Below are 13,211 nucleotides of genomic sequence, written 5' to 3'. Positions count from 1 at the left end.
AGCTAAATGGAATAAGATATTCTCCATTAAACAGAAGGAGTCAGAGACAGCTGCAGAGTATTTTCACAGAGCATTATTAGAAATGGCAAAATACACAGGTATAGAGGACATTAAAACAGACACAAACCATCGGGAAGTAGCAGTATCGGAACTGATGGATGGTTTAAAAGAGTCATTGAAGACTAGGGTACAGACCACGCAACCTTGTTGGCGAGGTCTGTCTGTGGCTACTTTGAGAGAGGCTGCTATTGATCACGACAGAAACATCACCAGACACAGGGAACAACAAGGTGACAAATTAATGTCAGTAAGTATACAGGCTCTGACCACAAGGCAGCCTTTGTTTGTATCACCAAATCCTGTGGGTAAGTCAAGTATGGTTACTTGTTATTCTTGTCACAAACAGGGACACATGGCACGAGATTGTAGATTAAAGAATCCACGAAACTCATACCAAACCCCTAGACAACGACACGACACACGACATTGGGAGCAAGGTCCGCAGAAACGGAGTTATGAGCCACATACAGGGGAAACAAAAAGATATCCCCCAAACAGAGACTGGCATGCCTCTGGTAGTTCCCAACTATCTCCCTCACAAGTAGTTGCTGCCAGCGGGATTCAGGGAGGTCACCATACCCAATAGGGGTGTGGCCATACCTGTAATCTGCAGCCAGTAAAATTAATTGCCAACCTTGAAAGTGAACCCGAGGTCGCAATCAATGTAGCTGGTAAAACTTTAAACTTTCTTGTAGACACAGGGGCGGCCAAGTCAGTGATAAATTCGACAGTGGGCATGAGAACCACTGGTAGGACAATTCCAGCCATGGGAGTAACAGGAGTAGTCCAGCACTACCCTGTTAGCAAACCAGCCGAGATTACAATAGGGCCTTTGCATACCAAGCATTCCTTTTTGCTGGCTGCATCGGCACCAACCAATCTCCTGGGAAGAGACTTACTGTGTAAAATGGGGTGCGTCATTTATTGTACTCCTGAAGGTGTATTCTTGGACATACCTGAGAAACACGCTCAGGAAGTGCGAGACATGTTAGACTCCCCATCAAAATTAATGTCACATACCATTATGACAAATAGGAATCCATCCCAAATAGAAGAGATGACATCTCAGATACCAGAGTCACTTTGGACAAAAGACGGACAGGACACTGGATTAATGGCAAACGTAGCTCCAGTAGTGGTACAAGTAAAAGATGGTAGGATAGCTCCAAAAATCCCACAATATCCTCTGAAGCCAGAGGTGGAGTTAGGAGTTTACCCAGTAATAGAGCGCTTGCTACAACAGGGCATTCTAGTAAGAACGTCCAGCACTGCCAATAGTCCCATCTTCCCTGTTAAGAAGAGTGGGGGGAGGGGTTACAGGCTAGTGCAGGATCTAAGGGGGATTAACAAAATAGTTGAGAGTCAGTTCCCCGTAGTGCCAAATCCAGCTGTCATCCTAATGCAAATCCCTCCCACTGCCAAATTTTTCACTGTTATTGACCTCTGCTCCGCTTTCTTTTCGGTACCTCTGCACCCTGACAGCCAATATTTGTTTGCATTCACATACAGAGGAGTCCAATACACGTGGACTCGATTGCCCCAAGGTTTCATAGATAGTCCAAGTATATTTTCTCAGGCTTTGCATGATTGTTTACAGTCTTTCCAACCAGACAGTGGATCAGTATTGATACAGTATGTGGACGATTTATTACTGTGTTCAGATTCACTGGAAGCATCTCTGAAGGATACGAAACAGCTCCTGTTTCATCTTTCAGACACCGGACACAAGGTGTCCAAAGACAAGTTGCAATTATGCCAAACTAAGGTAAAATATTTGGGACACTGTCTAACACAAGGACTGAGACACCTGACCGCTGATAGAATCCAAGCAATTAGAGACATGACACTGCCACAAACCCAGCAACAGATCAGGACGTTTTTAGGAATGTGTGGGTATTGCCGTAATTGGATCCCAGGGTTTTCCATATTGGCGTTACCTTTGCAGGAAATGGTCTCCTCAAACAAACCTGATAGGATCTCGCATACAGACTAATCCGAAACAGCATTTGAGAGACTCAAACAGTGCCTAACGCAGGCGCCAGCACTAGGTATGCCAGACTATGGGAAACCCTTTGAACTATACGGAACAGAAACTGCTGGTTGCGCAGCAGGTGTACTAACCCAAAAACACAGTGATGCCAGCAGGCCAGTTGCATACTACAGCGCTCAGCTAGACACGGTAGCGCGATCCCTCCCCACATGCTTGCGAAGCGTTGCTGCGATAGCATTGCTAGTGACAAAAAGCGAAGACGTCGTGCTAGGCCACAACCTCACAATCCATACGCCACATGCAGTATCAGCCTTATTGAATTCTGCCCAAACCAGACACGTCTCATCAGCGAGGTTTACAAGATGGGAATTGGCACTAATGGCCCCCGTAAACATCACCATAAGGAGATGCAGTGCATTAAATCCTGCAACATATCTCCCAGGTGTGCCTGGTCAGGCACAAAGGGTGGAAGGTGAGAGTGCTGGGGAAGGAGGATTCAATACAAAGGAAGATACACATGATTGTATGGAATATTTGACCCAAAATTTTACCGCAAGGCCTGACATCAGTGACAACCCACTGGAAGATGCAGAACTCACGTTCTACACGGACGGTAGTTGTCACAGACAGTCAGACTCGGGAGACTTGTGTACTGGATACGCAGTCGTAGATGACCAAGACACCATAGAAGCGGAACCGCTAGGCCCACCTCACTCAGCCCAGGTTGCTGAACTGGTCGCCCTAACCAGAGCATGTGAATTGGCTAAGGGTAAGTCAGCCAATATCTACACCGATTCTAGATACGCATTCGGGGTAGTCCATGATTTCGGAGCCCTATGGCGTCTCAGAAATTTCATGACGGCCGCTGGTACACCGGTAGCGCATGCAACTCACATAAAAAGGCTTCTAACAGCGATACAGGAACCCGACAGAGTGGCTGTTATCAAATGTAAAGCACACACATATAGCCAAGACCCGGTATCACTTGGTAACAGCCGAGCAGACGAAGCTGCTAAGTTAGCAGCTGCTACCCCCATACAGACAGACACCACACAACTGATGGTATTTAATACCATCAACACACAGAAGTTGTGTGAGATGCAGAATTTGTGTTCCACACAGGAAAAGGCAGTCTGGAAGGCAAAGGGATATGGCCAGGAGTCCTCAGGGCTCTGGACGGATGGACATGGTAAACCAGTGGCCCCCAGGACATACCTTCCATGTCTGGCTGAAGCAGCTCACGGGCTGACCCATCTAGGCAAGGAGGGGATGTGCAAATTGGTAAGAGCATACTGGTGCGCCCCAGGATTCTCCTCTCATGCGGGTAAAAGAGCAATGTCATGCCTTACCTGTCTGAGAAAGAATATTGGAAAAGCAATACCTACAGAACCATCCCATATCCCACCTGCCGGCGGCCCTTTCCAGGTAATACAAATTGACTTCATTCAATTACCCCCATGTCGAAATTTGAAATATGTACTTGTTTGTATAGATGTTTTCTCAAATTGGGTCGAAGCATTTCCAGCAGCTACAAATACCGCTATGTTTACAGCTAAGAAAATTGTGCAGGAATTTGTATGTAGATATGGTATCCCTAGAATCATTGAAAGTGATAGGGGTACCCATTTTACCGGTGATGTCTTTCAAGGAATGTGTAAATTAATGGGTATTGATAGCAAGCTGCACACTCCGTACCGTCCACAGGCGAGTGCGAAGGTCGAAAGAGTGAACAGCACTATTAAAAATAAATTGAGTAAAGTGATGGCAGAGACAGGATTGACATGGCCAGAAGCTTTACCCATTGTATTGTACAGTATCAGAACCACTCCCAGGTCCCCTCTTAATCTGTCCCCTTTTGAAATCTTGTTTGGTCGACAACCGCATGTCATGATTAACCCTCAGGATGATTTGAAATGTAACAATGAAGTGACTGTAAAGTACTTGATTAACATGAGTAAACAGTTAAGGAATCAAAATGATAATCTGAAGTTGGTGATTCCTGATTTACCAGATAGTAATTGTCATGACATTGAACCTGGGGATTATGTAATGATACGAAATTTTCTACGCTCAGGTTGCCTTATTGACAGATGGGAAGGACCATACCAGGTCTTATTGACTAGCACTACAGCGTTGAAGGTTGCTGAGAGAGAGACTTGGGTCCATTCATCCCACTGCAAGAAGGTTGCTGATCCAGAGAAGTCCCGTGATAAGGAACAGACGGTAGAGGTTGTATCACTGGAGTGTCTGTTCCAGGAGGACTGAGGCGGCACCTGAGCCTTGAAGACCGAGAGCTGTTGTCGACTCCCCACTCCCTTTTATTGTTTTTCTCCACTTCCCATCCCCTCTCCCTCAAATGTATTTTTCCTCCTTCTCATTCTTCTTCATCTCCTCCTCAAAGATGGACTTGCCCCAAGAGACTGTGATCCGGATTTTCCTGTTGACCATGATGTTAACCAGAGCAGTCTGTTCCGGCGAGAGTACCATGGAGGTCGATAGAGGTTCTGGAATGGGTTCTGATGATAAAGATGGAGGCGTAGTTTTCCAAGATCAACCTAACCAACAAGCAAAGGCGAGTATCAGAAAACGATCCGATAGCATTGATCATAGAAGAAATTGTGACGGATTGTTAGCTGAAGAAAACTGTATCTGTAGGCTCTGTAACAATGTCATTGAGGATGGGTGCATAAAGAAATGCCAATCCAGTTTTAATATCCATATGGACCGGCATCCATTGAGTGACTATCACTCCTTAGTGGGTAACGTATTAAACAAAACAGATTGTTGGGTATGCTCCCAAGTACCTCAGGGTCATAGCAAATCAGGGCTAGTACCATTTCCTTTAACGATAGGGGAGGTATTTGAGTTAAATGGTGGGAGACCGGTGGACCGGAGGTTTAATATCTCCAGCCCTCCTAGTTTGAAGCTCCACCAATACCACGTGGATAGGTCCCTATTATGTTTCAACATCTCCAATCCCAGAAAGCCGGGAAATTGGGAAGTGTCATGGAGTAACCACACCATGACCTTTTCACATAGAGCAGATAGAATACCTACAGATACAGAGCTTGTACGCCACATAGCCAGTAGAGGAAAATCTTTCCGGTATAGATACACCTTAGGAAATAGGATTACTAGAGTTGGAGAAGTATCACCAGGATACTGTGCACATATCGTACAACCTGATACGTGCATTAAGCAGATGGAAGAATTAGGGCTAGGAGATTTCACCTGGAAGGTGTGTAATATGGTAATGTCTTTCTCCGTCCCATATGTTCTCCCCGATGATGCATATTTCATATGCGGGAGAAAGGCGTACAAGTGGCTTGCCCCAAACTCTGAAGGATTGTGTTATATTGGAAAAGTATTGCCTGAAGTGATGACTGTTACACATGACAAAATGAAGGACATACACCGTGGTGCCCAAGCTCCTTATACTCACACTCATTACGAGCACCGAGTTAAAAGACAACTGTCAGAAAGGTTAGAGCACCCGGCCTCTGATCTTATCCATGAATCCACCGGGATTCAGGTTCTGGTAGCGTTAGATTTCACTCGCACCGCTCGAGGAGTGATGAATTATAGATACATTTCCGCACTCGCCAATTTGTTAGATAATATCACTGAAATGTATGATGACACATTCAGATACACTGGAAGAGAACTTCAAGCTTATAAAACAGAACTAGTTCAGCATAGGATGGTTCTTAATTATCTTACAGCAGTAACAGGCGGATATTGTGTTACATTGGCAACACAGTACGGCATAAAGTGTTGCACGTATATCACCAATAGCACCGAGGATCCGGTAGAGGTCATAGACCAAAAGATGGACGATATTCTCCAATTGAAGTGGGAATTTCGTCGAAAACACAATCTCACCCTTGCTGCTGTAGGTAATGAGCTGACTGGTTGGGTGTCATGGTTGAACCCGCGAAATTGGTTCTCCGGTTTAGGAGACTGGGCTCAAGGAGTCATAATGGATGTTGGAAAGTTCCTCCTATGTATCTTAGGTGTTGTTATATCTATTGGATTGATATTTAGATGCGGGCAGGCTTTAATGAGGTGCAAACAAAGTACAAAAGTGATGAGCTTGAGGAGTGAGGAAACTGTAATTAACCTGGATTTGATTTATGACCCAATGATAGAAACCAGGATGTGATGAAAAATGCGATTATACGGTCCGTTTCTTTCACCTGTTTTTCTGCTTTTCTCCAAGATACAAAGACCCCCTTGGACGAGGAAGTTGACGAGACGCTATACAGACAACAGACAAGCACCAAAGATGAAGTTTTGACCACTTGAGATATGGACACTTGATGAACTTTGCCATGGATCCCCAGTTTCCCTAGAATTCTTAAAATTACGCTAGCCCAACATTTTTTGTAAATCTAATGGCATTGACAAAGCTTATTGCTCACGCTTAATGAGCAAAACAGCGCAAAGAAGACGACTTTCAACTGATACCGAACAAAACTTCGACGACAGATGTACATTTACCTGACATAGAATATCATTGCATTTTCCATAAGTGTTCTTCATCTTCATCTCTACAACCCTCAGGTAATAACACACATAGTATAGGGAATACAGGCACAGATATCAGCAATCACATATCCCCCCATTCATGTATCATCAACTAAAATGTGCTCCCCATTTTGTTCAAAATCCGAAAAGAGCTCGGTAAAGTTTGACAGCCCATCCAAAGACCTGTACCACAGGATAAGAAGGAATTCAAATGTATACTTCGCAATACCTCGAAGCTTGATTTACAACACGTACGGCACGATGATACATGACCCCCCCAAACATGGACTCATACACACATGCTTCTGCTATCACACTAGGTCATACCCTCTTCACACCTACTCCTCTCTCCTCCTTCACCCAACCATGGAAATGAATTAACCCCTGACATATATTTTTCTCCTTTTGAAATGTTTTCAGGAGGTGGCAGTTATTATTGACTGCCAAAGGGTGGACTGTCAAAGTCAGAAAAATATCCCCATACACACTGCCATATTTGCACCGCACACTGGTCCGCGCTGCGCATGCGTACGCTCTCCCGTGAAGGCGCATACCCGCAATAGCGTGCACCCGCGGGCGCACGGTATGCGTATTTACGGTAGAGTTTATGTAGTCGTAGCGTGCGACTCATTCGTTACATATTTTCACAATTAATGTAGTTTGTAGATCATGGTCCCTTTGATAGATTCTGAAAGTTTGGTTAATATAGAATGTCCCTGAGCTGAGGAATCCCTCTTTGTATCGTAGGAAGGGTCTAACAGGAGTCATGCAGTAGTGTTTGGTACCCATCGGAAGAGTATTTAAATAGCAATATTCCGGTGTTGGTTTGGAGCGTATTAATCGCTCGTGCGAATAGTTATGGACATAAGAAGTTTATGTCCATTTCTACTATTTACTCATACTCAGGTATGCGGCGGGAAACCTAGTTCCCCACCCACCTGAGCTGTTTGAAATCGTCACAGCCCACCTGTATGAATCAACCTATGACCTTTTGTTATGATGCAGGGCCGAATTCCGACGTCCAATGGACAATGGGATTGTAGGGACTGTAAGATTGCATTGTGTGTGGGGCATAAATAGGCAGGCCGACCACATCCAGCTCTCACTCTTCAACGGTTCTCATTGCTGAAAATCGGGTGCTGGATGTCCAGGCGCATGCGATCGTTTACCCTTGTGCGTAAGTTTCTCTCCGTAATCATTGTCTTACTGTGAGCCATTTCTCTCATCTCTATCTCTCTCTCTCTCTCTCTCTACTCTTTCTCTCGTATTTTCCCTTGATTAGATTGTATTGTATTGTATTTATAGTGTAGTTATTTGGTTAGGAAGTCTCTGTTATATTGTAGTGTATCATTTGTACTGTGATTCTTTTTGCAAGTATAATAGTTATAATACAGATAATAGGCTTTGGACCCTAAACCAGTATCTGTGTATTTTCTCATAGTTTTAAGTGTTCACTTGAGCGTCGGTGACGCTCAAGCAGCTTTGTAGTTAGTCAGGTTACACAAGGTTGCACTTACACCCTGTATTCACATTAAGGTATTCTGTGTATTTCATTAATAATAGGTTTAGACATAAAGGTATAGCGTTGTGAGCGTCTGCGCCGCTGGTGATCTCCTCGTGGTCTCGAGCGTCCGCTACGCCATAGCGAATCATTACGTTAGTCATAGCCAACAGAGTGCTTGTCTGTGATCTCTGGGCCGTGAGCGAACGTGACGCTTGAGCGTCTCGCCTACGGCTGAGCGATCGTTACGCAACTTGCGTACCCTTACGGTACTTCTTAAGTAAACAGCGTACAGTGTTCTTAGACCTCATAAAGGGTTGTATATACGATAAATATTTAGCTTTATCAAACTGCCTACCTTTTACAAGTTGAACTTTTGAACCTTTTCTTCCGTTTGACCCTGTCAACTTAATGCATGTCTACCATTAGTGGTAAACCTATTGACTGTAGACCTTTTTAGTGTAGATCTATAGTCCGGACACCTGATGAAAGACACATCAATGCTTATTTCCCTTTGAAATCTGAAGATGTCCAGCAGTGCCATCAGCACAGAACTGGCAGAAACCAGTGGGACCCAGGTACACCCATCTATTGTTCAGAGATCTCTGGCCAGAAGCGGTCTTCATGGAACCTTCAACATGGAAAAAAGGCCAAGCTATTCATGAAAACGAAAAAAATATATCAGCGGGCGCTAGTATACTGGCTATGAGACAATAATTCTACAATACTTATCACTGACTGCAGCTTCACAATTTGAGGCGCTGAACCTCAAAAAAAACGTAAATAGTAAAAAACACAGAGAAGAGCTGTCATAGAAAGTATTAATACAATTTATTAAAACCAATTCATTTAAAAAAGATGTATAATCAGCATAATTATAAATCAACCAAATATCCTGATACTTTAAGAAGTGACTGATGTTATAATCTCTATGATAGAAACAATTGTAGCTTAAATTTATATTTGCAACAAATAAATGACACCCTAGGACATTCCTTTAAACATTGTATCCAGCTTTGTTTTATATTGTAAGGCTCTTGGATTTAAGAGGAACTCAATGAAGCAGGCTCCACGTGTGGGTTATTTTGACATGTGGACTTAATTGAACGTTTAAAAGTTTTGTAGTCCATCCATATTAAGGATATGATAAAAAGTTCAGCATTGAAATAACCACTGCAATAGCTTTATGGGTACAATGTTTAAAGGAATGTCCTAGGGTGTCATTTATTTGTTGTAAATATAAATTTAAGCTACAATTGTTTCTATCATAGAGATTATAACATCAGTCACTTCTTAAAGTATCAGGATATTTGGTTGATTTATAATTATACTGATTATACATCTTTTTTAAATGAATTGGTTTTAATAAATTGTATTAATACTTTCCATGACTTGCAAATTTGGGGCTGCATTTCAGCAAATGGAGTTGGGGATTTGGTCAGATTTAATGGTGATTAAATCTGATTCAATGCTGAGAAATACAGGCAGGCACTTATCCATCATGCAATACCATCAGGGAGGCATCTGATCCAGTTTATTCTGCAGCAGGACAACGGCCCCAAACATACAGCCAATGTCATTAAGAACTATCTTCAGTGTAAAGAAGAACAAGGAGTCTTGGAAGCAGAGCCGGCCATAGGCATAGGAAAACTAGGCAATTGCCTAGGGCATTTCATATGCCTAGGGGCATCAGCAGCTTCTGCTGATTAAAATGATACGCAGCATGCCTATATTCTGTGTGTAGCATTTCATATGCAGATACAGCCACAGTCTCACACAGTATATAGGCATGCTGCATATCATTTTAATCAGCAGAAGCTGCTTGTGCATCCTAGCCGCATAGCAATGCAAATAAGCTGCATTTTCATAAAAAAAGGTGCCCAACGTTAGCACTAAGGCAAGATTTATGAGGACACATCTGTATCCAAACAGAGGCAGAGGTCACAGTGTTAGTGGCAGTGTGCTGTGTGCATGTGAGTGGGTTGGTTGTGCAGTAGTGTTCGGAATATGTGTTAGGAGCATTATGTGTGTCATGTAAAAATGCATTAATAATGTGCAACATATGTGTAAGGGGCACTATGTGTGTCATTATGTGTATAAGGGCATTATTAATGTGCAGCATATGTGTAACAGGGTACTACTGTATGTGTGTCATTATGTGTATTGGGGCACTAATAATGTGCAGCAAATGTGTAGGGGGCACTATGTGTGTCATTATGTGTATTGGGGCATTAATAATGTGCGGCATATGTGTAAGGGACATTATGTGTAAAAGGGCATTAGTAAAGGTTGTCATAATGTGTAAGGCACATTATGTTTATAAGGACATTAATAATGTGTCTCATGTGTAAGGGGCATTACTCTGTGGCATTATGTGTATAAGGTGCTCTACTGTGTTGCGTTGCGTATAGAAAGGGCCCTACTGCGTCTTCTAATGTGAATAAAGAGCAATAGGGTGTGGTGTAATGTGAATAAGGAGCAATTCAGTGTGATATAATGTGAATAAGGGGCTCTACTGTGAGGTGTAACGTTTTTAAGGTAAAGTGATACTACTGTGTGATGTAATATGAATTCTGGACACTATCGCATGATCAAATGTGAATAAAGTTGCAGTACTGTGTGGCGTGATTGGAATTGGGGTTACTATTGTGTGGCCATGCCCCTTGCCAGCAAAAACACACCCCTTTTTGCGCTGAGCACCAAATGTGCGAACTGTTCCTATTTAAAATATAGGGAGTACAAACACCAAAATAAGGACTGCTATGGGTGAGGGGTGATGGTGCTGGGAAAGAGGTGCAAAGTCAGAGGCGGAAACAGTGGTGGTGCTAGGGGGCACCAGCCAAAATCTTGCCTAGGGCATCATATTGGTTAGGGCCGGCTCTGCTTGGAAGTAATGACATGGTCCCACAGAGCTCTGTTCTCAACATCATCAAGTCTGTCTTGTCAATTGATAAAAATAAACTATTAGCACTTCTATTTTGAAAGCATTCTTACTTTGCAGCATTTTTCCACACCTGTCTAAAACTTTTGCACAGTACCGTACATTATGCAGATGGTAGGGTGAGGATATGGAGACAACAGCACAAAACATCAATCCTTCTTGCATCATGACTCTCCAGACTGGTGGAGGCAGTGTTATAGCAATGCAGTTCATGGCATTTGGACTAATATTACCCACAAAACATACTGACAGGTAGTTAGAATCCATGACTAGAAGAATTCAAGCCATAATAATGGGAAAAGGTGGCCCAACAAAGTACTAACCCGGTGGTCATAATAATTTGGCCAATCAGTGTATGTTGACAATGAGTGGCCACAAGTCCAATCAGAGCTTGGAAATCACAAGTGACAATTTATAATGTCATGTAAATTAGTAACATGCACAATTCTACTAACAGGTAAAACAACAAAAATGAACTTACCAATGAAGTAAGCCAGCAAAATAGCGAGAAGAACCGCTGCAGCAATGGCCGATAAAGCGGCACATTTCCAGCTACAGTACTTGGATGGCTTTTTCAGCTTAAAGGCATTTCTGGAGAAAGTGTTTCTGGGTAGCAGTCTCGGTGGAGGAGTGTAGACTGTTCCTGAAGTCAGCGGATATCCAGGAGAAGAGCTGCTGAATAAAGGAGTCGTTCCTGATGATGTCTTGAACAAGAAGTGCCTAGAAAGAACAAGGAGATACAATGATAAAACATCTGATTGACAGTCATAATGTCCTGTCATAGGGTGTAACAAGAGGTGGCAGCGTGGATGTCACAGCCATCCCTGCTGCAGTTTGTAAATGTTACCAACTTATTGCTCCTGCAGGAAAATTCCCTTAATGCAATAACCAATACCCTAGTCACATATTCATGCAAGTGTAAATGTACACAGACATGTTTAGCTGCAAGCTGAATTGACAGATAATATTGCATTTGTTCACAAACATTATTAGTCAAATAGAAACACTGACAGCATTTAATACATGAATAGAGGACATCTGGAGACGGCAAATGGAAACACAAACATACAATCTCCTATTAACCCATTCCTAATGCATCTGACAAAGTTCAAGCTTTCCACACAATGTTTAATAAGGTATAACACGCGCAAACTGGCATATTATGTGTATGTACTGTATGTGTTCCCCTGGGCATTCTAATAACCTGATGGAGAGAGAAGAAATTCCTTATGGCATCATCATTTGGAGACAGAGCTGTTAAGTCTCAATATGGACTCTCCTTTCATATTACATTAGTACAAGTACAACATCACCACAGTATCACGCCCATCATCTTCATGGCATGATTACACTGTAGCCTTTGTCAGATGGTACATTATATTATGATTTTAATGTAATGTGACATTTGACAAAGGTTAAGTGTGGAATCAGACCCTGAACATGCAGTGCTTGATAATGTGATAGCTGTGTACATCAGCACTCATACATGCTCTGTATCCCTATAACATGCTATAAAATATGCCATTGTAACTATGAAAAAAAAAATACTGTGTTGCCTTTTGTTTATTTATTTATCAGTAGAAGTTACTAAACTTGTGCAGTGATAATGTAGCTGAGAAACCTAAACCGTTCAGCTTTTGGGATGTTTAGGCCAGAGCACTCCTCGCTGATCACACCGGTGGTCACAATTTGGTGATACATTTCATACATTAGTATTGATTTTTTCTAAATGTTATTCACCCCAATATTATTTTATGCTGTTACTTTAGTCCTGTGTTATGTACAATCCATTCATGGCTATAAACTCTGTAACTAAAAATACTTTTAAATACAGTATAAGTATGTGGCTGCTGGTTTAATGCCCTGATTTAAGTTAATTACAAGATATCTATCTATCTATCTATCTATCTATCTATCTATCTATCTATCTATCTATCTATCTATCTGTCTGTCTGTCTGTCTGTCTGTCTGTCTGTCTGTCTGTCTGTCTGTCTATCTGTGAATAGGATTTGGATGGCACTCTGGACCATAAATAATCAATGATCACAGGAGTCTGTAGCATCAGCCAACGTTTCACAGACATTTCAGAGAGTCCCTGAAACATTGGTTGATACTACAGACTCCTGTGATCATTGATTGTTTATGCTCCAGAGTGCCATCCAAATCCTATTCACGTATATGCACCGCTGTAT

At 42.4% G+C, this 13,211-nt stretch overlaps 1 protein-coding gene across 6 annotated transcripts in view; it reads right to left on the bottom strand.

The window, feature by feature from the left end:
- TENM2 (teneurin transmembrane protein 2) overlaps positions 1-13,211 on the bottom strand; it is a 1,540,328-nt gene that overhangs the window by 648,263 nt on the left and 878,854 nt on the right. For all 6 annotated transcript variants that reach the window (XM_063928221.1, XM_063928223.1, XM_063928222.1 and 3 more), the window contains one exon: positions 11,501-11,739. In XM_063928221.1, coding sequence (XP_063784291.1) covers positions 11,501-11,739 — 239 coding nt within the window. The remainder of the gene's footprint in view (positions 1-11,500; positions 11,740-13,211) is intronic.

This window comes from Pseudophryne corroboree, chromosome 6 (assembly GCF_028390025.1).
Source record: "Pseudophryne corroboree isolate aPseCor3 chromosome 6, aPseCor3.hap2, whole genome shotgun sequence".
Lineage (NCBI taxonomy): Eukaryota > Metazoa > Chordata > Amphibia > Anura > Myobatrachidae > Pseudophryne > Pseudophryne corroboree.
Note: the sequence above shows the minus strand (reverse complement) of the source record. Positions and strands in the feature narration are given on the sequence as shown.